At 30.9% G+C, this 26,462-nt stretch overlaps 4 protein-coding genes and 1 non-coding gene across 5 annotated transcripts; 3 read left to right on the forward strand and 2 right to left on the reverse strand.

Annotated features, from left to right (window-relative positions):
* Window positions 1-3,238: 3,238 nt before the first annotated feature.
* Window positions 3,239-4,376, forward strand: LOC124824086 (transcription repressor OFP14-like). Its single transcript, XM_047296453.2, has 2 exons — window positions 3,239-3,804; window positions 3,965-4,376. Exons 1-2 carry the CDS (start codon window positions 3,254-3,256, stop codon window positions 4,215-4,217), a joined length of 804 nt encoding a protein of 267 aa, XP_047152409.2. The 5' UTR covers window positions 3,239-3,253; the 3' UTR covers window positions 4,218-4,376.
* A 3,021-nt stretch (window positions 4,377-7,397) lies between these two features.
* On the forward strand, window positions 7,398-12,762 carry LOC124824076 (heat shock 70 kDa protein 14-like). The gene is made up of 10 exons (XM_047296442.2): window positions 7,398-7,498; window positions 7,802-9,014; window positions 9,345-9,572; window positions 9,649-9,744; window positions 9,869-10,093; window positions 10,802-10,990; window positions 11,081-11,227; window positions 11,402-11,551; window positions 11,638-11,768; window positions 12,175-12,762. Exons 2-10 carry the CDS (start codon window positions 7,845-7,847, stop codon window positions 12,389-12,391), a joined length of 2,553 nt encoding a protein of 850 aa, XP_047152398.2. The 5' UTR covers window positions 7,398-7,498; window positions 7,802-7,844; the 3' UTR covers window positions 12,392-12,762.
* Window positions 12,763-14,425: 1,663 nt separating this feature from the next.
* LOC124824077 (putative inactive nicotinamidase At3g16190) lies at window positions 14,426-17,598 on the reverse strand. The gene is made up of 6 exons (XM_047296443.2): window positions 17,487-17,598; window positions 17,260-17,404; window positions 17,066-17,179; window positions 15,396-15,630; window positions 15,207-15,323; window positions 14,426-14,640 (listed from the first exon to the last, which is right to left on the reverse strand). The coding sequence occupies exons 1-6, from the start codon at window positions 17,594-17,596 to the stop codon at window positions 14,567-14,569; spliced, it is 795 nt and encodes a 264-aa protein (XP_047152399.2). The 5' UTR covers window positions 17,597-17,598; the 3' UTR covers window positions 14,426-14,566.
* Window positions 17,599-21,272: 3,674 nt separating this feature from the next.
* TRNAR-UCG (transfer RNA arginine (anticodon UCG)) lies at window positions 21,273-21,346 on the reverse strand. The gene has a single exon. It is a non-coding gene; the product is annotated as a tRNA-Arg (tRNA).
* Window positions 21,347-21,901: 555 nt separating this feature from the next.
* On the forward strand, window positions 21,902-26,354 carry LOC124824081 (structural molecules protein). Its single transcript, XM_047296448.2, has 4 exons — window positions 21,902-22,062; window positions 22,204-22,716; window positions 23,342-23,568; window positions 26,033-26,354. The coding sequence occupies exons 2-4, from the start codon at window positions 22,493-22,495 to the stop codon at window positions 26,038-26,040; spliced, it is 459 nt and encodes a 152-aa protein (XP_047152404.1). The 5' UTR covers window positions 21,902-22,062; window positions 22,204-22,492; the 3' UTR covers window positions 26,041-26,354.
* Window positions 26,355-26,462: the final 108 nt, after the last annotated feature.

The raw sequence follows: 26,462 nt of genomic DNA on the forward strand, positions 1-26,462 counted from the left end.
TGCATTAAATTGGACTACAATAAATGTTAAGATAAACGTCTAACGTTTTAAATGCAATGTACTAATAATACTTTTTGTTTGTTGCGTTGTTTCTCTTTATCTATGCATATCCTTCAAGGACAATGCTTTATTTAAAGTTTTGCGATGATTCATAAGAACGTGAGAAAAACAAAGACATTCTAGGAATGTTACTTCAATACCTTTTGTCTAACCAATTCGTATAACAACATAGTTTTTTTGCACAAGCAAAGTAACATCTTACATTGTACAAAAGGCCACAACACATATACCAAAGTCAATGCTGCAAAGTAACATATCTTTCTCGAAGTTGTCTATATATAGAAGACTGCACGAAGAATAGAAATTACAACAGTTATATTTGCACATATTATGCTGTCAAAATTCTCTTGTTATTATATCGTTTAGCTTTGAGAAATTTTCTTGCAACAAGTATTTTAAGATATATTTTGTATTAATCAATATTCTGTATAAGAGAGCTTTCATATGTACTTGTTTGAAAAACACTTTGCTTATTTTGGATAATAAAAAGTGATTTAAAACATTTGGTTGTTTAACTTAAGAGGATTTAAACAGTTTTAGCCAGTTAGGCTAGTATAAAAAGGAGTGATGAAACTCATAATATCAGGAATTGTGAAACTGATAACTTTTAAAATTAGTGGTGTGGACCTTTCAAGAGAATTTAAAGGAAAACTGAATGTAGCTTAGTTAAAGTGAACAAGTATAAAAATGATATTTTTTTCTACTATTTTTTGTACCTGTGTGTAAACACTTTAAAAGATTCTTAAGTGTTAAATACTGTCTAAACGGTCTGACACCTGTAAACTACGTCATTGTGATGTTTTTTTTCAAATTCCATTCAAACCCTTCTTTATTGAGTTTGCTTGTTATTTCACACAAATTCAAATTCAAAGAATGGTTAAATTTTATGACCTCACAATTTTCAAGTCTACATAATTAAGCGTAAAATTTAATATTTGATGAAATGCATGATAGATTTGGTGGAATTATGAGTTTTATGATATTGTTATTGAATTATGATATTGTTTTTAGTTTACCCTTATAGTTATTCTTTGTGCATAAACATAGCAAAGTGCATGTCCTAAAGTTTTATATATATATATATTATATATATATATATATATATATATATATATATATTAGGTTATGGTTATAGTTTATTTTAAACTATTCAACTTTCTATACAGATCGAATGTTTTATTTTTTTAATTTCTAAAATGTTTTTAGAAAACATTACATGTTAAAAACAGTCAAATAATTGATATTATTAACTTGAAGCTGACTTTGTAAATTGGGTTTGACTGGTTGGTAGATGTAAATTATAAAAACTAAGTTGCTGAAGTCAAGAAGCAGTTAAAAAATGACAAATACTTGTAAAACCAATGTGACTCTCTTTCCTTTAATGATGTTGTTAATCAGGATGATTTTCTTATCAGAAATAATCAGAATGATTTAATGTCAGAATAATTAATTAGTTTGTAATGAACTGTTATGTTTAATTTCTTAAAAAGAAAAATGAAATGTTAAAAAAACTTGGTATTCGTAAAAAATGATGACATATAAATCAAACTACAATTAAGTAAACATTTCCTAAGAATAATATTCAATACATTTTAATAATAAAAATGTCAACGTTCATTTAAAGTTTAAAATATAAAAACCCCACAAAAAGAGTTAGAAAATTTATACTTTAATATTGAGTTATTAACAACTCTCTATATATTAAAATTTAATTATTCAACCGTTAAATATTTCACATTATATCAGTAATTGTATACAAAATATTTTAAATAAATGGGACGTTTATATTTAAAAAGTATACAATTGTTTTAATGTTTTATAAATATTTTAAGGCTTTAGATATTTAATAAAGGAAGTTACAATGCGTTATGCCTTAAATAAGTTATTTATATTAATTTCGTTAAAAAACTTTGCAAAAAAAGTTAAATTAAATATCAAGATTTTTATAATTAATTTGGAAGTCCTATAATTAACTTCATATATCAATAAAAGTTTTCTTTATTATTATCATAATCTCTTCAACAGCACAAAATAAAATTTTAACCAGTAATAGTATAAATATTTGTTTAAATATTAATAGTGAAATTAAAAATCTTATTATACATGAGTACATTTATTTAAAATATACATTTAAAGAAAAACATTAAACGTCATGATGGACTACGAAATGTATCTTCAAAATGTATTGGGATCCATTTTAAAAGTCAAACTTATTAAAATTTAATTTTCAATTTGGATGACTTACTATCATATATTTGATTTTTATGATGATGTATTATTAATTTGAGTAATGATACCATGACATGTTTTTACATTTGACACGAATTATAAGGGTAAAATAATCAAAAAAATGTAAACTTTTTTATTGTTTCAGAAAAGAAAAGAATGAAAAAGTAAGTAAAGATAATATCAAATGAATGTAAAATATTTAGGTGTATAAAAAAATTTTACTCTATTCATTTAGGTGTGTAAAATTATATTCAAAAATCATCTTAAAAAGAATATATTTAAACTGCCTTTAAACCATGGTTGGATAAGGTAAAAATAACTTCTAACTATTAATATTAATCGTCTATATTGGGTATTAAATCATAAATTGATATTAAATAACTCGATTGTTTCCTTATTAAATAAAATCATTAAAATAACCCGAAGTTTATATTATTCTTTCTTTGCAATTAATTGTTATCATGGATTTCAAAGAAAGCACGCATTCAAATGTCATTTATTAATCGTCTTCTTATCCTCTTCATACCATTTTCCAAACAAAAGTTACATTTAAAAAAGAAAGTTATGTACACATAAAACAAATTTTGACCAATTTTGTAAGGAAACTAATAACATAGTAAAAACACTACACAAAAGTAGTATAAAATCTCTACAAAAAGAGAAAAAAATATCTCATTTACTCTTCGAAATTCACACAAATGGCACATAATCACGATTTATAGAAAAATAAACAACCTTTAAATTGAATTATTCCTTTGAATATGACATGATATACTAGGATCATAACTTTCAACAAGAACCATTTTTTCTTTTTACCAAATACAAATAATAATAATAATAAATAATAAAACACACCTTATTAATTCATGAAAAATTTTCTCCATGATCCTTTCCAAAGCTACTGATTTATTCATCTATAAATTACACTCTTCATATTCTCTTCAAAGTCGTCCCTGGAATCTCAATGAGCAAAAACATTCTTAAACCAAAAATGTCAAAGAAAATCTCGAAATCCCTGAGAGATTATCTCATCAAAATCAAACCCCAACGTTCCATGGTTCAATTATCCTCTAAGAAATGGGTCCCCAAAGGTTGCAAGCATCCTAGGACTTCTTCTATCGACATGGACAGCAACAAAAACATCACCAAAAAAAACACCACCAACGCCAAGGACGACGAAGCCATGTTAGCAGACATTGATCGCTTTCTCATCGAGAATTTCAAGAACCTATTCCTCGATCGTGAAGAAACCACCACCAACAATGAATCCAAAGAACAAAATTCTCCCAAACTAGACTCTGTCAGATTTGACTCTTCTCTAAGGTTCGATGATTCGCCACTGAACCTCTACACAGACACAACAACCGAAGCAGGACTATCCAGTTTGACCATGTCTGAGCCCGAGAGCACGGAGGAACAAACCACCGTTCTGAGTAATTGCGTGGTGGTTTTGGCCAACTCCGCCAGACCCACCGAGGATTTCCGTCGGTCCATGGAGGGCATGGTTGAAGCAAGGTACGCTGAAACAACCATGAATCAGTGGAATATTTTCATGTTTTTGCCGTGTGAAATTTCAGTCTTTTAGTTTTTGTTTCTTATATATTGTCTGATATCAACTTTTTTTGGAGACGATTTCTTAGAAAATAATTAAATTTAACGTTGATTTTTGTGGTAGATTGAAGAAGAGTGAAAAGGTAGATTGGGGCTTCATGCAGGAGCTTTTGTTCTGTCACATGAATCTGAACCAGAAGAAGTGGCACAAGTTCATTCTCAGCGCCTTCGTGGATATCGCCACCACCCTCCGCCAGACACCGGAGATTTCTCCGGCGAACCCCCAGCCGCCGCGGAGCGTTCGGACTGTTAGAATCGGAAGAGAAGTGAGGAAGAAGACAAAGGAAGCAATCACCTTGGAATTTGGGTCACCCTAAATTACCTCTATTACGAGGTTCAATCTCCTGGTATCTGTCATAATAAGAAAACATGGAATGAACTTTGATTTTCTGATTTATTAATGTAGACTGTAGTAACTGTTAAACTTTTTCTTTATTCAGCTAACAAAATAAGCATATTAAACTTTTTAAAATGCATATGGAATAGAATTTTATTTTAGGATTAAATATATATGTTTTTTAAACTATAATTTTTTTTAAACTAAATTATAAAATATACAATAATGATATGACAACATTTTTTTAACAACATTTTAACATTACGTGTCATTCTGTGATTGGTTTATATTAATGTTTATGAATATTATTATTATTATTATTGATTGTGAAGTAATTTTGGATCAATTACATAATAACACAGGTAAATAATGTTAAAATGTTATAAAAAAAATATTATCAAAGTATCATTATTTTAAAATATATCATTTGTTACTTTATCAATCAAATTAGTGTAAAATATTATCGTCATAGGTAATATTATAATTTATATGAATTTTTGTTTATATGTTCTATAAAAGCATTTTATAGAACATTTATTGGGAATAATATTTTACATAACTTTTTTATAAAATGTAAAGATTAAATATTTTATAATTTAATTTAAAGATAATATGTAATTTTTATAACAATTTAAAAAATATATTTTATCCTCGTTGTTGTAATATGAAGTGGGGAAGATGATGAATTTCTATTAAACGTGTACTCAAACTAGATAGAAGAAGCCAACTTTACTATAAAGATTGAATATGAAAATATTCACTAATAATCCTGTCTACGTCTGTGTAACCGTGCGTATCCATAAGTTATTACATCTGTGATTTTAATTATTCATTTAATAAAATAAAAGTATTAATTTTTAATAACTTTTTTATTTAATAGCTGATTTTTAACATATAGAGACATATTCATATAAATATATATGGTATTTATTTGAGTTATTTTTATTAATATAATTTATGTTTAATAAATATAATAATCAATTATGTATGTGTGTACAAATACAATAAATTTAATGTTAAGCGTGAAGAGTTTTTAACATATTTTCAATGTATATACAGTGTATTTTAATTAGTTTAATTACTTCACAAAAATAAACATTGTTTTAACATATTAAAGTAAATAATCAATAATTTATACAATTATCTATACCTATATGAGGATACATCTATTTGATATAGACTTTTATCTTTTCTATTTTATTCTTAATGATTTATTTGTTAAGGATAATTGTATAAAATTATATATAACCAATTTCAATTTTATTTTTTAAATTTGGATTAAATTCTTTACTAAAAATTATTTATATTTTATTTGATAATACTTGTGATTTATTATACTTTCAAATTTAGATTAAAAATTTTACTAAAAATATACTTATATTTTATTTGTTTGTGGTACTTTCAAATTTAGATTAAATTTTTTACTAAAAGTTATTTATACTTTATTTCATAATATTTATGCGACTCACATTTTTTAATTTATAATTTAGTTACTTCTTCTAATTTAAGATTTTTAATCTACATTTTCTATTTTATGTTTTAGTAATTTTGTAATTCCAAAAATTTGATTTTTTTTCTAATAATTTTATTTATTATTTATTATTTTTAAACAATTTTAGATCTTATTTTATTATGAATCAAATCAAATTAAACTGAAGTTGGAAAATTACAATAACATAATATTTAAAAATACTCACACACATGAATATGTTTATGGTGATTTATATTATATAAAAGTTCCACATTTTTTTTTCACTTTTACTTTTCAAATGATTATTTTTCTATTTAACTGTTTTTATTTTAAACTTAACAATTTCCTAAAATTAAATAAATAAAAAATTATAACAGAATAAATAAAAACTATTTACAATTAAATTAAATTAAAAGATATTTATATTTATTTTTATATTATAATATTTTTGTTATAACTCATAATGTTGTCTAATAAAGATTCTCCTCTTACAATCCTATTATAAATGTTGTTTCAATTAGTAATCTCTAATAGAAAAACATTATGTGATAAAAAAAAAATTATCTTGAAAAAGAAATATTAAAGACGCATGTATTTTCACTTATTAAAGAAAATGAGAAAATCTTTACTGCATGAAACTTTTCATTAAAGTATATAATGATAGAGAAATGAGAAAACTTTTACATCACACACGTATTATATTAATATTTAATTTTACTATACATACATAAGTATTTTTATTGAAATTAATAATATTTATTCGTGCTACAATAAGTCATTGAAGGAGATGGAGAAAATCTTTACGATATAAATGTATTAAATGTATTGTATTAATATTAATATTATTTAATTCTTAGTGTGTTATCTAACACTTTACGGTGGTGGTTCAGAATTATTTTTTAAATATTGAGTTATCATTTTATATATTTTAAAATTATTTTTTTGACTGTCTAAAGTTTCAAAGTAAAAGTGTTAAGAAGTTTGGCCGTATTCTAGTCGATGTAAGACTTTTAACACTCCTTCACGTTGAGGTATATACATCTCGAGTGTGGAACTAAACATTAATGGGTGGGGTGAAATGTGGACTTTAAACCTAACTCAATCCATAAAACCGACTTATAACAAAAGGAGAAAAAAATTTAGTTTTTTTATCTCTAGTAGACGTTGAGGTATAATTATGAATTGATTTTATCTCTAGACATTGACTTCTAACAAAAGGAGAAAAAAATTTCGTTTTTTTTTTCGAATTTTTTACATGATATATCATAATGTGTTTTAGTTACGAGGTATAATTAGTTTTTTTTTCTTATTTTATCTTTATTTGTAAGAATTAATATGTTGTATCTGTAAGAAGGGATTTATATATTATATACACAACATAGCAGAATTATCATAGGGTCAACGAATTTCAATTTTCCAAATTTAGATAAATTAATTTTCATCTGGCAAATTCTTTAATATATATTTTAAAATTAATTGAGTTTACAATGAATATGTTTATATAATAACTATATTATCCAGCTACAGTATTAGTACAATTTAACATTAGGCAAGTGCATAACAAATTTTAATTTTAATAAGAACATACATATACGTAGATTAATTAATTACAATGTTAATTACAATACTAATTACAATGTTAATTACAATGTTTCCGTGCGTTGCGCGGGTAACAAGCCTGTTTTAGAAGTTTAACAACAATTGGAAATGGAAAAGGTCGTCACTGAAATTTAAAATCAAAACTCCAAAATTCGACAAAATCTCTTCTCTTCTCCCTTTCTGTGTTTTGGGTACATATTACAAACTCCTTAGACTCGTACGATTTTGCTACGTTCTCATTCATAACAAAATTCTTTGTTCTCTCTTTCAATTTTGATCCAACTTGTTTCGTTCAATTTCCGCTGCTTATCTTTTATTCATGCATGATGGAACGCTGCTTCCTTTGTTAATTATCGTTTTTTAAATGTTGAATTTGCTTAATCTATTATCCAAGTTATTAAGTTATTGTTCGTGCAAGTTGATTAGTTTGTAGTGTTTATGTTTAATGTGGAAATGAATAGTGTAACGACGAGAGTTTTTTTTTTTTTTTTCAGATTTGATTTTATTCTGTTTTGAGCTGAGTTTTTGTTGAGGAAGATGAGTGTGGTGGGTTTTGATTTCGGTAATGAGAGCTGCGTTGTTGCAGTTGCGAGGCAAAGAGGGATTGACGTTGTGCTTAATGATGAGTCCAAACGTGAAACGCCTGCTATTGTGTGTTTTGGTGAGAAGCAACGTTTCATTGGCACTGCTGGTGCTGCCTGCCGTCTGATGAACCCTAAGAATTCAATATCAGAGTTTAAGAGACTCATTGGCAGAAAATTCTCTGATCCTGAATTGCAACGGGATCTTAAGTCACTGCCATTTCTTGTTACCGAGGGGAATGATGGGTACCCGTTGATTCACGTGCAATACTTGGGTGAGGCTAAGAAATTTACACCTACACAAGTGTTTGGTATGATGTTGTCGAATCTTAAGGAAATTGCAGAGAACAACCTCATTACGGCTGTTGTTGATTGTTGCATTGGAATTCCGGTTTATTTTACTGATTTGCAGAGACGGGCGGTGTTGGATGCGGCCACGATTGTTGGTCTACACCCGCTTCAATTGATTCATGAAATGACTGCCACTGCCTTGGCGTATGGGATTTATAAAACGGACCTTCCAGAAAACGATCAACTGAATGTTGCTTTTGTTGATGTTGGGCATGCTAGCATGCAAGTCTGTATTGCTGGATTCAAGAAGGGGCAGTTGAAAGTGTTGGCTCATTCGTATGATAGGTCTTTAGGTGGTAAGGATTTTGACGAGGTTTTGTTCCATCACTTTGCTACTAAGTTCAAGGAGGAGTATAAGATTGATGTTTTCCAGAATGCTAGGGCTTGCTTAAGGTTGAGGGCTGCCTGTGAGAAGATGAAGAAGATGCTTAGTGCAAATAGTGAGGCACCTCTCAACATTGAGTGTTTGATGGATGAGAAGGATGTTCGTGGCTTCATGAAGCGAGATGATTTTGAGCAATTAAGTCTTCCAATTTTGGAACGTGTCAGGGGACCTTTGGATAAGGCACTTGCTGAAGCAAATCTTACCATTGAAAATGTGCATATGGTTGAGGTGGTTGGTTCAGGTTCTCGTGTACCCGCCATAACCAAAATATTGACAGAGTTTTTCAAGAAAGAGCCTAGGCGAACAATGAATGCTAGTGAGTGTGTTGCCAAGGGTTGTGCTTTGAAATGTGCAATTCTTAGTCCCACGTTTAAAGTACGAGAATTTCAGGTAAAGTTTTTTTTTATGTTGGATTATTTTCTGTTTCTTTTCAATTCAGAAGGACCCTTTGGGCCATTGTTGGTTTTTTAAGCTTGTTTGTGTTGTTGTCTTTTACTTGTTGCAAAATTGTACAGATCTTTGGGAATTATAATTTATGACATTACTTTAATTACATATCTATGATGTCTACCTATGTTTAGGCCCTTAGAAATTCACTCATCGGTTTCTATTCTTATTTTTACATTGATTTTCAAAATTGTCGGTCCTGTGAACTGCTGATATATTAAGCTTTGCATGTGGTATGATGTTACTATTTTTTTTCCTTTTCATAACGTGAAGGTCAATGAAAGCCTTCCTTTCTCGATTTCCCTTGCATGGAAAGGTACTGGTCCGGATGCACAGGAGAATGCACCACAAAATCAGCAGAGTTCCCTTGTTTTTCCCAAGGGTAATCCCATACCAAGTATCAAAGCTCTAACATTCTACAGGTCAGGAACATTTTCTATTGATGTACATTACGGCGATGTAAGTGAGCTGCAAACACCTACCAAGATTAGCACATATACTGTAAGCCAATGTCCAACTTTCTTCTTTCTATGCTACATTTCTTTTGGCAGTGTTGTTACTCTTTGAGTGTAAGCAGATTGGTCCGTTCCAAACTGCAAATAGTGAAAGGACAAAAGTGAAAGTGAAAGTTCGTTTGAATATTCATGGAATTGTATCTCTAGAGTCCGCCATGGTAAGTTTTTTTGGCTTTATAGGTCCTTCTCCCCTCAACTACAATAACCTCCGTTGTGAGCTTATGATAGTTAACAGAGAGCATTTGTTCTTGTGATTTAACAACTTTTAGTTGTTTTTTTTAGCTCCTGGAAGAAAACGAAGTTGAGGTTCCGATTACCAAAGAATCAGCAGGGGAAAATACTAAGCCAAACATCAACGAAGCCCCAATTGAGGCTGCTACACCTCCAACCTCCAATGACACTAGTGAAAATGTGCAAGATGCAAAGGTTAGCACTGATGCTTCGGGGGGTGAAAATGGTGTTCCTCAGAATGAAGATAAGCCTCTGCAAACAAATACTGATACCAAGGCGAGTAATGTTGAAAAAAATATTTAAGCAGTTGCTCGCCATTTTCTTTTCATTTCTTTATGTCAATATCGATTTTATAGCAATATTTGTATTATTTTATTTTGATTCTTTTATCCTTTTATGTTTTTATTTTATTTTATTTTATGGTGTTATGGTAAGTAATATGATAGTGCTATAGTTTAAGTTGTTTAAACCATTTAGAAGAAAAGTTTTTAGAAGAATTTCACAATATAGCACTTGTTGAGTTTAATGTGGAATTTCAAGTGTTTGAATCATCCTATAGTTTATTTAACTTGCTTGATTTTTCACTTCAGATTAAATGTAAATCTTAGGGATGGTTGACTTGAGAAATCATTTTCCATTTTTTTGTTTTTATTTTTAATTAAAATAAGTACTTTTTTGTTTTGTTATTTAGTTTATAAAGATTTGTAAAAAGATAGGGAAAACATTTCTTTACCATACAAAAATTTGAAAACAGAAAACAAAGTGAGGACATTGCAATTTATGTAATTATTTGTAAAATCAACAAATAAAAATATTTTTTTTCCTTAATGTAAAGACCTCGTGTCTTTCTACAGTCATGTACAATAAGGCATACGTATTGTGTTCTATGCTTGTAGGTTTGTGTATCTCAACTAGAGTTGTTCAACATGGTTGGTGATATTTTCTACTTTTGGCTGACTGAACTTTTCAATGTTATGGGTTCAGGCTCCAAAGAAAAAGGTTAAAAAAACAAGCATTGTTGTATCAGAGTTAGTTTATGGAGCAATGGTCTCTTTGGATGTCCAAAAGGCAATAGAGAAGGAGTTTGAAATGGCTTTGCAAGATCGTGTGATGGAGGAAACGAAGGACAAGAAAAATGCAGTTGAGGCTTATGTTTATGACATGAGAAACAAGGTGTGTGTTAATTCTTTCCTCTCTTATTCATGGTATGATATAAACTAAAATTGCCTATCATCAAATTGTTTTTGTCCATCATCATTTCAGCTTAATGACAAATACCAAGAGTTTGTCATTGCTTCAGAGAGAGAAGATTTTACTGCCCAACTCCAGGAAGTGGAAGATTGGCTTTATGATGAGGGTGAAGATGAAGCTAAAGGTGTATATATTGCTAAGCTTGAACAACTAAAAAAGGTATAAAGCTGGGTGATTCCTTCCCTTCCTCCCATCCCTCCGTTTAACTAAAAAGTTGTAAAAAGAAAAGGGATTGCAGCCCCTGTTATTGTTACCCTACGTTATTTATGGACAAACATAATATTAGTTTTTAACATAAGGAATCTTAATGGGTGGTTATTTATGTGATTGCAGCAAGGTGATCCAATTGAAGGACGTTACAGAGAATACATGGAGAGGGGTAATATAATTGAGCAATTCATGTATTGTATAAATAGTTATAGAGAAGCTGCAAAGTCGAAGGACCCCAAATTTGATCACATTGACATTAACGAGAAACAGAAGGTAATGACTTCTCAAACTTTCTTTCTCACGCTTCTTTAAATGGTTGTGAATAAATTTGAAATTGATTTCTTTTTAATGTTGTGTAGGTCGTAAATGAATGTGTTGAAGCTGAGAAATGGTTTATGGAGAAGCAACAACTACAAAGCTCACTTCCAAAATATATCAACCCTGTACTCTTGTCAGCTGAAATTAGAAAGAAAGCTGAGATTGTTGATAGGTATCTGTTTAGAATCTTATGTAGTATTTGGGTTATTTGGAAATCATTTGGCTTTAGTATTTTTTTATTCTCTGTCACTTAATTTGATTTTAGTAATCTTTGCACCCTTTTTTTATGGTTTTGATTCACTTAAACTTTAATTTTTTAAATTTGTTCTTATAACCATTTTCTGCCAACAGGTATTGCATCCAGTCATATTAAATTATTAATTATTTTTATAGTGATTTAAAAAACTTTATCTTAGACATTGTTACTAGTCCATTATCGTGCCATTGCTTTATGTACTTAGTCCAGTTGGGAAAGGATTAGTTGTCAGTTTTAAACTTTTAGAGTTATCAATATTTCTTTTCTCTATGTTAATTGTTCATTTTACTTTCTATTGAAAAATTATTTATTCTTATAATAGATTCTGCAAGCCAATTATGACAAAACCAAGGCCAACCAAACCAACTTCTTCCACTGGATCAGGAGCCCCATCTCCTCACGGTGATGAGAAGCAACACCCTCGAGGGAATGCTAATGCCAGCAGTAACGAAAATACTGGGGATAGAAGTAGCCAGGCTGCATCAGCTTCTCCTGAACCAATGGAGACTGATAACTCTGAGAACGCAGGCTCTGCATAATTTTTGTTGTTGGTTTGCACTCAAGTTCATGCTCAGACTAATCTATATACCTTTGTGCAAGCATTTGAGTAAGCATTGGGCCTGGGAAAAACGACCTTTCAAAGGTTCACTGTGAATGACTCTAACGTTTGGAGTAAGTATAACCCTCTCGGCTAGTTGGTATCGTAAGTTTTAATTAATATTATGGTGTTACTTCAGAATACATACTTTTTTCACGAAAAGAATTTTATAGAAAATACGACAATGTGGTGGGAATTGGCCAAAGTTACTTTCTCTAGATTTATAGATTATTTTTGTATTAGTTTTTTAGAAGATGAATAGTTATTTATAATGTTGTTTACCCTTTAATAAGTAAGTTCTTTTAGTTAACTTCATAACTGTTGTTATGTTTCTTTGCCTTTATTCTGCTTTTTCTTGTCGTTTTATCAATGTCACAATGGATTTCCATTTTCTCACAGGTATTAATTTGATATCGCGAAGATTTCCTTTTGTAAATAGAAAATCAATTTAGACTATATAATTGGATTAAATTTCACTTTATAAATTGATTTTATAGAATTGTATTAGATTTAAATTTTATTTCTTAATCCTTACCACTTATCCTTTCTGCTCATTTATTCTTTAAGTCTATCCTCCCCAAAGACAATTACCCATGCATGATTTATGATGGAGACTTTCTTTCTGCACCTCCATAATTTCTTTTTGCATTTCCATACACATTAATTTGCTAATTTTATTGTATTTTGGATTATATAATTGAAAATGTAAAATAAAAAAATCTTCCAAAATTTGAAATATATATTTTATATTTTGAATTATAAAATTTAAAATAATTGTATGATTTGATATTGTATAATTTAAAATACAAAAATAAAAAATACATTTCAAATTATATAATATAAAATAAAAATATATATTGTAGATTGTATAATAAGTAAAATGATGAAAAGTGGGAGAAGGGACACTGCATGGAATGTGGGAGGTCTTTTTCACTTGAGCTATGGAGGTGCAAGAAGAAGAAGTCCCTTTATTTTTCTACTATTTTATTTTCATTCCTTTGATAGTATCCTTATAATCTATTAGTTCTTTTATAGCTCCCTCAATAATAAAACAATGATTCAGACTACAATGATTGGATGAACAACTAGTGATAATATAATTCGATTGGTCCCATTACATTATAAAATTTACAGGATATGATTATTTTTTGTTTTTTTAGTGCAGGTGATTTACTTATTTGACTAGTGACACTTGAACACACTATGTTGATTAAGTTTTATAGTTTGATTGTTGTGTTATTAATTTAGTTTCCTCATGTGGTGTATTTTAGCTTATAAGTATTGCTTAATTTGTTCGTTATGACTATGTATGGAAGTAAATACAAGGTTTGTGGTATGAATGTATTAAGTTATAAGAATAACTAAGAAAGTCATACGATAAAATGTACAAAATTTTAATATTTCTTGTTTGAATGATTTTTCTACAAGTTAAAATTAGTTTATTCATAAGTCAATTTGTAAAAAAATTTCCATACAAATTTATTTGTTTTTATATTTATTGTGTTTGAACTTTTTTAGTATGGGAAATTATTTCATACTTTTTTTTTATAAGCACTTAAGAAAATTCTATCCGGACAAGTCTTATATTTAATTTAATGCACATAGCATAATGTTAATAAGTTATCTTGTATTTAAAATCGAATTACTAGATCATGATTAATAATAATAATTATTATTATTATAGTTATATTTATATTTATATTATAATTATTTTTACAATTAAATATGTTTTTAATCATGTAATTTTTATTAAAAATTAAAATGAGTTATTTTTTGAAATTTTAATCCAATTTAATCTTTTAACATAAAATACAATTGACAAGAAAAAGAAAAAGAAAAATATGTAAGGTAAGAAATGTTCGATATTATTTTGTAAATAATTGATCTTGCATTTTGGTTGATTTTGTAACAATTGTCATTTAAATATTGGAGTGCATTGAAGAAGAAAAACGTGTTAATAATGGACACAAGTAAATACTAAAATAAATATGGTCATGTAAATTATTTTATTAACAGCACACAAAGGTTCGCTTAACTATACACTGCCAAAGACACCAAAACCTCGTGTGTTGGAATTGAACGGCACAGGTTGCAGAAGTAGCATGGTTCATATAGATCAAGCTTTGGGCTTGCTCCATTCTTCTAATGTTGGAGTTGCAACTCCAATATTTTTCATGTCAAACAAATTAGCTGAAACCACCCAAACATTGCTCATCAATTTAACTTTAATAAGATTTTGAAAAAACAAGAGAAGGTTAGTTTTGCAATTCTATGCACTTAACTCCTCAAACATGTCCTCTCAGAAATTGATAAATTGCATCCAAAGAAATACAGTTTCATAAGGAATCCTCTCCAGAAAATCAATAAGGATGTATTCAAAGGTGTTGTTCACTTCATTAGGACTTTGAACAGTCAGATAACTTGTAATCTCTAATAGTTGTGCAACTTGTGAAGTGAGCAGACTCATACGCCAACTTAACTAATTGCCACACAGTTTTAGTTTTATATATCATCTGAGGTATTGTCCGTTTTGATGCGTGAAACTTCGTCATAGTTTTGTTTTTAGAAAAACGCTTCAGAGCATGAAAGGAGAATGAAGTATTTAAACTGTCTTACACTTCATTCCTAAGCGAAGTGAAACTATTGGATGTGATAGAAACATGAGTGAATAATGCGTGTGCAACCAACAGATACAATTCCAGGGAGAACAAAGAAAAATTAAAAAACAAAGACATTGCAAAGGTGAAGACCATTACCGAGATGAATATCAGGTGTGGCTGCTGCTGTAGCATCAACAATAACAGTTACTGGTTGATAGTCCAATGCTACAGCATCATAGACAGTTTGCCTAATACAGTTGGGAGTTTGAACACCTACATGAGTCAATACACAAACATATAACTCTTAGTAAGTTGACAATGTGTATTACAAAAACTATTACTCACCAGTGATCACCAGACTGTTAATTCCTGCTCCTTGAAGGACTGAATGAAGGTGTGTATCAAAGAATGCACTGAAACGGGTTTTCACAAGTTTATAATCCCCTTCTTTGATAACCAGTCCATCAACTAATTCTAGACCTTCACTTCCTTTACTGACTGGACCAACTTTCCCTGCACCATATAGATGGCGACGAAAGAGTTCAACATCTCTTCCTAAGGGATCATGTTCCCGTACTACCTGGAAACGTGTTTAGAAATATAATTCAACAGTTAGATAGCTATTTCTTGATACCAACAGTTCAAGATCTCTGGATAGTGAATAAGAATGATTGTACTGAAGTAACACTTTAGCTCTAGAACATGGGTTGAATAGAGTCCAACACTTTTCATAGAAACAATAGTCCATCTGGTGCTTGATCATCCATAGGTATAAGAAGGAAACGTGTTTTATTCTGGTCAATCCTAAGCTTTGGATTAGGTCCAGTACTCCTTCAAGATAAACTTAAAGGATTCCACTAGTGATAATAACGATTACAATACAAGTACACCAAATCACTTCTGCTACATAAAACTACTCCTAGCTGTCCTATCTTAACTTCTCCTAAATCTAAAGTTTACAAATATGACCACTCTTCTTTAAGTAATGGTACGGTCACATTTATGTTCATTTGACACACATTATAAGGATAAAATGATCATAAAAGAATAAACTTTGTGTTTTTAAGAAAGAAAAAAAAAATTAAAGTAAAAAAATTTATGCATCAAAGTATCATTTCTCTATCACCTACCGCTTCTAACTCCAAGAGCAAAAGATAAGAAGGTCAAGCCAAGGAAAAACTCTACAAGGTAAATAAAAAGACGCTTCCAACAAAGGTACTACAAAGACTTCTATCTCAATCTAGTACTAGTAACTCAAGGTTTGGAAAATGAATAAGAATATGATAGGCTTGTAGGAACTTGTGCTAGTTTTTCTTTTGTGTTCTTCCTCCTCTTAAGTAGACTTCCTATGATATGACCATTGTAACATGAATGTCTTTATACTGTACAGGAGATTATGAACAAAGTCTTGCATAATTACTTGATATAACTTCATTCTTTGAAAAAACTGATATTATTGTACTTGTCAGTCACTTAATATAAAAGAAGAAACATGGTGCAATAACTTGTTTAGAGTGTATTTGGTATATATAATTGATTATGAGACACCCCTAATCAATTGTTTTTTTTTTGTTTTCTTAATAAAATAATTAAAAGATAATATAAAAACTAATGAGTAAAAAGCATCTTATTTTTTCACTCTTTTCTTCTTCTTTCTTTTCCTTTTTCTTCTCTTCCATTCCCTCAAAACTTCCTTCGTCTACTAAACGAAACATAAAAATAAAAAACACTTACTTGTGTACAGTTTCATATTTTTTCCCTAATAATGAACAATGCTTCTATGAATAAATAATATATGCAATCACAGAGGACAACAACACAATATCTTAAATGTCATACCGAAAATGATTCTTCATTTATGAATAACAATGCTACATGTTCATTAAACTCTACTTTTACAATCTTTCATACTAACATTTATTTCAATTCATTGAAAGAAAAACATTGATTTACATTTGAAACATTATTCCCACCTTTAATTATCCAGGAGGAAAACAGAGAAAGAATGTTATTACCCAGATAATGAGAATTCCACGCTGCCTAGCAACATCCACAGCTTTAATCACATTAGGGACAATTTCTTTCCCTCCTTTGACAAGAAAGGGACCCACACCTTCTATAAAATCTTTCTACAGACACAGATAGAAACCTTAATTTCTCCGAACAGGTTCTGACGAGGAACAACATCGGAAAGTAAACAAGTAAGTACCTGCATGTCGATCACGAGAAGGGCCGAGCGACTGGAATCATCTGCCATTGTTTCCAAAGAGTGAGCTCGAGCAAGTGCAGATTTTGAGCGCAGTGACAAAGGCTTTGGCCAATTGGGTCTCTTATTATGTAGGATATTGGTTCCACTGCACACACAGCAACGTGAAAGACAAACCCCAAAAGAGTAAGGAGAAAAAACGAAATTGAAGAGAAAGAAGAAGAAATTACCTAAAGCTGATATTGGGTGTTTTGCTGTGCTTCTGAAATGGAAGAGGTGAGAGATTGAACTGTGCAGACTTAGCCATATTGGCCTCCACACTCACATTAACATGGATCATCCATATTTTGTTTTCTTTTTATTTAACTTACTTTTTTATTTTATTAAATAAAATATTAAATATGATTTGATTTTCTTAACTTTCAAAATTTTAGACTAATTTAAATTTTTATCTTTAAAATAGTTTAAATTTATTTTCTTTAATCAAATTTTATTAAATTTATTCAATATTTCAAATATATTTATCAATTTCAAAGTAAACAAAAATGTGACTAATAGAATAAATGTGAGAACCTGAAAAATAGAGCTAAAAGAGTAAAAATGTGTATTACGTTAATGGAACGAGACTTTAAATAGATTTTCCAAACATTCTGGTCCATTAGTTTAAGCATTTTATATCTCTCTAGAACTCTGTTCCTCATATTCTCTCTACCATTCCTCCTCTATGAGCCATTTGATTTTCGATCAGGTGGTGCCCAAGTATCCGCAACGTAGAGGGCTTTGTATTTGACTGATCAATTTCTTCATTCTGACTGGTAAGTAGTTCTTCATGTTTCCTCCGCTGTTTTTGGAACCTAGAACATGCGGTTCTGCTAGTTGCATGTAACTAGAAACAATTTATCTACTTTGCTGACAAACTCTAGCTCTAAGAGTTGTTCTTGTCACCCAATGGTGGTTTGTAGGGTGTTGTTTAGGTTTCTCACCACTCAAGGTACTGTTGAGGAGTCTTTGTGAGCTGGGCAGTTCAACTTTGAGGTAAGGGGAGTTAGAATACTTCATTAAATTTGTGGTATGATATGTATGTATGCTGAAATTTAACTTGGTGTGCTGTTTTGGAGTGGTATTTTAGGTCTTAAGTATATGGTTTGGTATGTGCTGAATCTGAAATGTATGAAACTGTGTGAATTGATTTGGATGAGTTTGAATTGTTATAATTGATTAAATTGGAAGTAATTGAAGTGTGGAATCTGCTATAACTTTGGTTAGATAGAAAATTTGGAGTTTTGGGAGTGTTTCAAGTTACTTTGGAGGAAGTGAGATAGGGAAATTGAGAGTTAGGAGTCTAGGGCTCTTGTAGCCTGTTGGGTCAATATAGGGAGGTTCTTTGTGACTTGTATGAGTCATTAAAATGGTCAAAAACAAATTCATAGTAGTAGAATTGGATTTGGGTCCCTAAGTTGTGGAAATTGGTGTTTTAGAGTTAAATTTGAGTCTTAATCACTCTAGATTGCTAGTAAGGAGGGTTGGGATCATCTAGATAAGTTTAATTAAGTATAAAACACGAATTAGGGGTGTTAGAAGTTGGGAAAAAATGACTAGAAATGGTAAAGGGTGTGTGAGTTGCATAATTCTGCAGAATTTGCGTTCTGCAAATTATGCAGACTCGCTATGCGAATGGTCTCGCATAGCGAGTCCCTGTAGGGGGTGCTCTCTGTTTGAGTCATTCGCTGTGTGAGCTGGTTCGCTGTGCGAATGAATGAAGGGTGCTGCTCTCTGTTTGGTGATTCGCATAGCGAATCTGGTCGTTGTGCGACTGGTGGTGGCCTGGAGCCTTTGCCAGTTTAATTCGAAAAGCGAATTGGGCGCATAGCGAGGGGTTTTAGGGGGTTGGTCTTTGTCTAGGCTCTCGCATAGCGACCTGAGTGCGCTATGTAAGAGGTTTGAAGTATGGTGCATTCTGCGAGTTAATTCGCATAGCGAGAGGTGTCGTTGTGCGAGCAACTCCTGTCTCGCCTTGCCAATCAGGTGCGTTGAGCGAATCATCTGAGTTGTATGTGCTTCTTAGTTCCTAATCTTGGTTTGGTTTTAATACAATGTTGTTTGAGATGTAAAGTGTAATTGATGTATATGGTTAAAGTGAAAGTGTATGAATATAAGAGTGATGTATATGGTTTAAAGTGAAAGTGTGGTTAATGGAAGTAATTCCATGATTCTCAAGGAGAGGATCCATGGTGGTGCCCTTGGTATGTTTAGAATGATGTGCATGGAAGCTCAGTCTTGGGGGTTATCCTGAAGCTCCAATAGTCTTTCTTCTCACTTAGGCCTTGTTCACTTGAGTGGATTTGAGGGAGAGTAATTGAAGGGATTTGAGAGGATTTGAAAATAAATTTTTTTGTTGATTATTTGAGTGAATTTGGAGGTAAATGAGATTGGATTTGGAAGTAAATTTTTTTAATCTGTCACGTCAATCAAATCCTAGACTAATTCTCACAAATTTTACTTCCAAATTTATTCTCACTTACCTCCAAATTAACTCAAATAAACAACAAAAAAAATTATTTTCAAATCCTCTCAAATCCCCTCAATTACTCTCCCTCAAATCCACTCAAGTGAACAAGGCCTTAGAGAGGATCGATCTATGTCGTGAGGAATATCATGAGGTCTTAGTCTTTGAGGCTTCCAGTATGTTCCAAGGCATGGTACAGACTAACCTCCTGAGTGTGGTAGGGTGAAACTCATTGGCAATGACTTTGCAAAGCAATAGAAGCCACCACGAGTGCATGACCCGTCATAGCTCGACAATCATTTTAAGTCCGGACGAGTCAAGTTTTAAAGTGTAACAAGTTATGTTATGTGATCCAGTAAGTTGGAATTAAACTTGTATGTTGTGTGTGATTGTTATAACATGATTTTTGTATATCTAGCTCACATTTCTGTTTGTTTTTGTCTGCTTGTGTGTGGTGTGTCCTTTTTGCAATGATCATCCAAATGGATGTGAGCAGAGGTAGGTAAAGTGTCTCTGGAGCAGGCCTTGGAGGAAGATGACATCACTGCTTAGCCTAGTTAGGATTCATAGACGTTTTGTGTATTTTTGAAATACTCTTTTGTGTTTGAAATTTTAAATTATAGTCATTTTGGAATTACTGTAATCTTAAGATTTTATCTACAAGTCTTTTCTAACTGTTTTATTATATTAAAATGTGAACTATAAATTATATAATTTTATATAATCTGGGATGTTATAATAAACAATTTCAACATTATTATAAAACATGTTTAAAACATCAAATAAAATTAATAAAATTTAATTAACAATAATAATTTCACATATTTTTAAAATTAAAAATTTAAATTGAACTAAAATTATAAAAAAAAAACTATTTTCAACTTTCACTATAAATTAAAGAAAAAAAATATATTTAATCCTTAAATAAAAATAAAATTTCCATCTTGTATATAAATTTTAAAATTTTTCAAAGTTTAAATATTTAGCAAAATAATAAAGTTAGTTAAGTTTACTATCATTTTGCATTATAAATATTTATAAAGTTGTAAAAAAATAATAATAATAAAGGCTATAAATTCTCATTTTACTTATGCACGAGAACTTGACACCTGTCTAAAATAAACTTTTTTTTTTCATTTACAGATTAAAAACTCTCCTTTGTTTTAGTGGCAACAGTGTAGATCATTATAATTATTATTAATTATTAAGAGTGACCTCAAAATACATATTAAAAAGATAAAATGGTAATATAATCATTTTAGTTTAAAAATTTAAGAATTATTTAAAAAAATAAATAATAAGATAATCAAAATTATTAAAATTTTTATTTTTATGTATAACAATGTATTTGATTTTTCTTATCATATTTTTGGGTTTATTCAGAATCTCTAAAATACTATATATACATAAATATATTTATGCATATATATTACGTATTTTGTTTAAATATACTAAAAAAAATTAACATGTTATTCTTTTTCGTATTGATTAAATCGAAAAAAGAAAAATTCGACCACAGTGGGAGTCGAACCCACGACCTTTTGATCCGAAGTCAAACGCGCTAATCCACTGCGCTATGCGGTCAATTATATTAAAGTTACTGTACTCAATATTAAATCTATAAAATATGTTTCATAAAAAAGCACACTAAATAACAAAGCTATTAAATTACAGACTAGCCTAAGCAGAGATAATATATGTTTATAACTGACAACTGAACTTTTCATATTTTATTTATAAGACTTTTTTTTATTTATTTGTGAGTTTTTAATCCAAACTTATATGTAAATTTGAAGTTAATATATTTCCTTATTTTGTAATAATAAATGTTAACAATGAACTTTTTAACACTTGAACTTTTCATATTTTATTTATAAGATTTTTATTTATTTATTTGTGAGTTCTTAATCCAAACTTATACAAAATGTAAGTTTGAAATTGATATATTTTCTTATTTTGTAATAATAAACGTTAACAATGAACTTTTAACACGATCTTTATTATTTGCTTGAGAAAAACGAATTTGATTGAATATGATCTCCTATGAAAATGAATTATATATATAATAAATTCATTTTTATATTTTAATAAATACGTATGATTGGTAATTTAGCACAAAAACGACAAATCAGAAAGCAAAAACGACACTTGGGAGTTTCAACTTCATGCTTAGTGAATTTGCGTGCAATTCTTCTCCCAAAATCTTCATCTCTCGCCATCCTCGTTGGAGAACATTCGAATTTTCTCTCCAACAACAATTCGTTCTTCCCTTCTCAATTTTCGGCGTCTGCTACCAATCTGTAATTTCCCTTTACTCTATTTCTATATTCATCTCACTGTTACTAGAAAGTTGGAATCTCCTTTCTCTTCAATTTCTCGTAAGATACATGGATCACGTACTTGTATTGATTTGTTGTTCTCACGCTGATCTTATTTTTCAGTCGATTTTCCCGTCAAAAGTTACCACTTCAAGAATCCAGATCTGAGTGTGCAAGAACCATCGTTTGCATTTGGATAACATTGATTTGGGTTTTGAAGTGCTTTAAGGAAACTGGGGTCCCAAAAATCTGTACCTTTTGTCGAATGACGACTGGTGTGGCTTCAATTGCGGAGATTTGGATGACTGGGTTGCTGCTGTAGTGGAGGAAGTTTGACAATTGGTTTCGATTTGTTTGAGGAAGTTGTCTGGGAGGACTAGGTTTTCGTGAAGGAGTTTGTCGGGTCGGCATCATGTTCTATGGTGCGGTGGTATGGGACCCTTGGCTTATTGTTGCTCAAATTGTGTGTCTTCAATGTTTGTACTATATCACCCTGGGGTTGCTCTTGTCGATACTTGTTGGCACGCGTGTGTCTCGGATGAGTCTCGTGTATTTCTTTGACTATGTTGCGATTACCACCTCTACCGTTACTGGTTGGTGTGTTATTGCTTCATTTTTGCTAAGCTCAGTTGCAGGGTAATTGTTCTTTTTCACCTTAGTAGTGTTTCGTGTTTTTTAACTTACTGGTTACAAGATTGTATTCATTATGTATTTATTCATTTGATTGCTTCTTTGAAGTTTCTGAATGAACCTTTAGCATTTTGTAGCCATGCATCTAGCATATATTCCTCTTTCTTTCATTATTTTCTGTTATGCCTCTAAGCTTATAAATGAATGTTCATTCTTAAAGCCGTTCTAATGCTTGTTTTCCGTGTGTTGAACTGGTTGTGCTGTATTCTAGAGTAAGGAAAGAAACAAAAATTAAGGTTGGGACCTTTGAGATAGATGTGTCTTTAATTTGAAATTTTAAGTTCTTTTTCTTTCAATGCTTTTAGAATGTTAAAAGGCGAGATTGATTTGTAAATTAGACCCTGTTTGGAATCTTACAAAATAAGATAATTTGTTTTTTTTTTCTAAATCTAGTGAGTTAACTGTTTTATATTTAGAAATTCTGTCCAATGTTGTGTTTCTGTTTATTATTTGTAGTGGAAGGATTGAACAAAGGAGGCATTCTTAGCTGTTTGGTTACGGCTTCAATGTATTATTTGCTGCAATAATGTTTTAGCCATCGTACTTATCCCACTGTTTTTTTTTTATGCAGGTCGATATATATGTTTTATTTGATTGAAAGATCACGAAAGTGTTTGGATTTTTCGGCCACACTCTACATTGTCCATCTCTTTATATGCATTGTGTATGGTGGTTGGCCCTCCTCTATAACGTGGTGGATTGTGAATGGTTCTGGAATTGCAGTGATGGCCTTGCTTGGTGAACGTCTGTGCATGAAGCGGGAACTCCAAGAGATATCATTAACACGATTTCGTTCAAGTAAGAATTTCCTCCTGCTATGCTTAGCTGGCTAACTGGACATGTATTGTTTAAAGATTTGTTTTCTGATGTTATATTTTGTATGTTGTGCCCCATCTTTCTTCTATTTTGTGCTTAATTTTTTTAGAAACCTGAATATATGTTGAGGCTGTCAAACTGAATTTGTGTTAGGTGAGCATTTAAATTCTATATGTATGTTGTTTAGGAAGTTCTTATTTTCTTTCTCTTCTTACCTTTTGTCCTTTGGAAAATTATGTTTGGAAGGCAAAACCTTAATCTATGCATTAGGTTTTATGTTCTCATTTCTGTTTGCGTATCATGTTGCATTAGTTTTTAGGTTTTATGCTATGCTCTTTGTGAGTAGCTCGCATGATCTAGAGCTGGGGACACCTAGGGAGAGCAGTGGAGTTTGATTAATAGCAGTATGCTCCCTGTCTTCTTAAAAACAAAAGGAGTTGGATATAGTGTAAGAGGCTAGTCTTTTACATTTAGTAGCTGACCGTTGTTTGAGGAGGATTGCCTTCGATGGAAGATCCTTGTCAGACCCACTCTCCCTCCCAAAATAATCAGAGCTCTCTTCAATACCAATTTGAATTAGAGCATCTATTCTCCAATCTGATTTAAGGCTGAAATAAAAAGTTGTGAAAATCTGGTGATAGAATTTTAAATTGATGAAAGACCCTTGATGAATAGTATGGTACATATTACCAAATGACAATTCAATAAAACTCTATAGTTTCTGAGTCACCACCATATGACACATGTCAAATTCTAGAATATTTATATTCTATTAGGATACTGCCAATTTATATTTTGTTGTTACATTCCCTTTTCATCCTGTTTTGTAATGGGCAATGTGACAGCCTCTTGGCTCATGATCCACCACAGGTGTAAGAATTCCCTGTAGCCATAGATAGTACTTTTAGTAGTGAAAGAAGGGGGAGAAGAAACCTTAATCTTTCGGGAGCTTCCCCTTGCTTGAAAACGGTCACAACAGAACTATTTTTGATATTATTGAAAGATCCTTCACCCAAACCTCCCTCTGAAATTCGCCTGCAACTTCTCCACCTCCCCCTTTCACTGTCTCCTTTGAGGCCGTTGGAGTTTGAGATAGGTAGGTCAAAACCAAACAAGTGCCTCTTTGTTTGCACCAAGCCTCCAGATCGTGCTCTAAACCAACACCTCCAATTCTGGCCAACACCATGGAGCCACCACCTGACCCTGCCGACTGCCATGTCAGCTCCTCAAGCATCAAACTTTCAAATTGAAACCCAGCCATCTAGGCAGCGTTGTTCTCTACCCAGCTCAGCGGCAAACAGTGAAGGCAGAGAGAAGCAAGTAAACCCCACACCGTTGCAAATCCAAAATCCAGCAAGAATAAAAACCGAAAAACACAGCTTTATCTAAAATCTGAACTCAAGTTAACAAAACAACAAATGTGTATGATCAAAATCACACATTTAATTCTAGTTCAATAAATAATAATTATAATAATGAATGTTTTGTGCAAATTTTTCACCAAAATTGAGCAATAAGGGTGGACAGAGGTGGGGTTGGACATGACACTGGCAGTGAGGTAGTAGAGGGCAAAGAAAGAGATCTAATTTGTGGGTTCCCATGCAGAGGGAATAACTGGAAAAGAGACATACACGTGAAGATTAGCCCATGCAACAATAAGAAATGCTTCATCCTTTTAACCTCTTTTGGGTAAAGAGGAGCCGATATATTTTAATATTTAGTAAATATAAGGTCTGTTTACGTAGACATTTTTCTGAAAATTATGTTAACTTGTAAATCTTTTAAAATTTATTAATTTATATTTTACTAGAAAGAAATAGATCCATACTCTAATTGTAGGTTGGAGTGTGGGGGGTATCCTATTGCACACTTTTAAAATTTGCATTCTTTCTGAGTAAACACCCCTCCGGAACTAGGAATTTTCATTATATAGACACTAGCGAAAGACAATGTTTTGCCTATCTGCCCATTTTTTATTTTTTGCATAAATTATCAAATTTAATTTCTTTTATCAGTTTAATATGTTTAATTTGATGTGGGAGTCTCAAAAAGTGTGGTAGATGTTTTGGGTGCAGTTGAAGGATACAGTAGTCTAACAAAATATGCATACCAAATGAGGGTATTCTCCTTATTATAGATTATAGAAGAAGATTATTAATTTATTATAGACTAGAGAATTAGAGGCCCTTCATACCTTCTATATTTTTAAAGAGTGGAAATAAAACAAGACAGAGAGAGATAAAGAATAGAATAGTGGGAAATAAATAGTGGTTTACCAAAGTGGTTTTTTGGGGGTATAACAAGGCACAAAAATGTGTACTCCAAACCTTGTAATCATTTTATATTTAGTATAAATATAGATTGTCGTTTGTAGATAATGGCGTGTTAGAGAGCAGTCCGTTTTGTATACTGTCTAAAAGATTAATACTGTCTTACTTCCTTGCAGATGTTTGATTGGCTGAATACATTTTTCAAAAAAGAAGTGCTGCAGGATGGTAACCACTTTTGCTTCTATATATTGGATCATTTACGAGATGCAGCCCAAGAAGTGAATAGTTCTATTCTGCCGTTGAAAGACCTACATTTCCATTTAATTCTTTAGTTGCAATAGAAATGAAACATATATAACCAGACGAGTTTAGGTACATAATTTTCAGGAATTACTGGAAGTCTTAATGTAATTTATTTATATTCTATTTTGATTTTCCAACCCTTTGGTGTTGTTGGTTAAGGTGATGCATTAGTTGATAAAATTTCTCTTCTTTTTACCCTTTTTGTGAGTTTTCGGTTCTTTTTACAGTCATGGAATTATGTTACTTCTTTCTGTCCCGCTACTTTGAGGTTGTTATATATCAGCTAGCAGATTGAACCTCTTC

The sequence above is a fragment of the Vigna umbellata genome, chromosome 11 (assembly GCF_029865625.1).
Source record: "Vigna umbellata cultivar VRB3 chromosome 11, Vumbellata_1.0, whole genome shotgun sequence".
NCBI lineage: Eukaryota > Viridiplantae > Streptophyta > Magnoliopsida > Fabales > Fabaceae > Vigna > Vigna umbellata.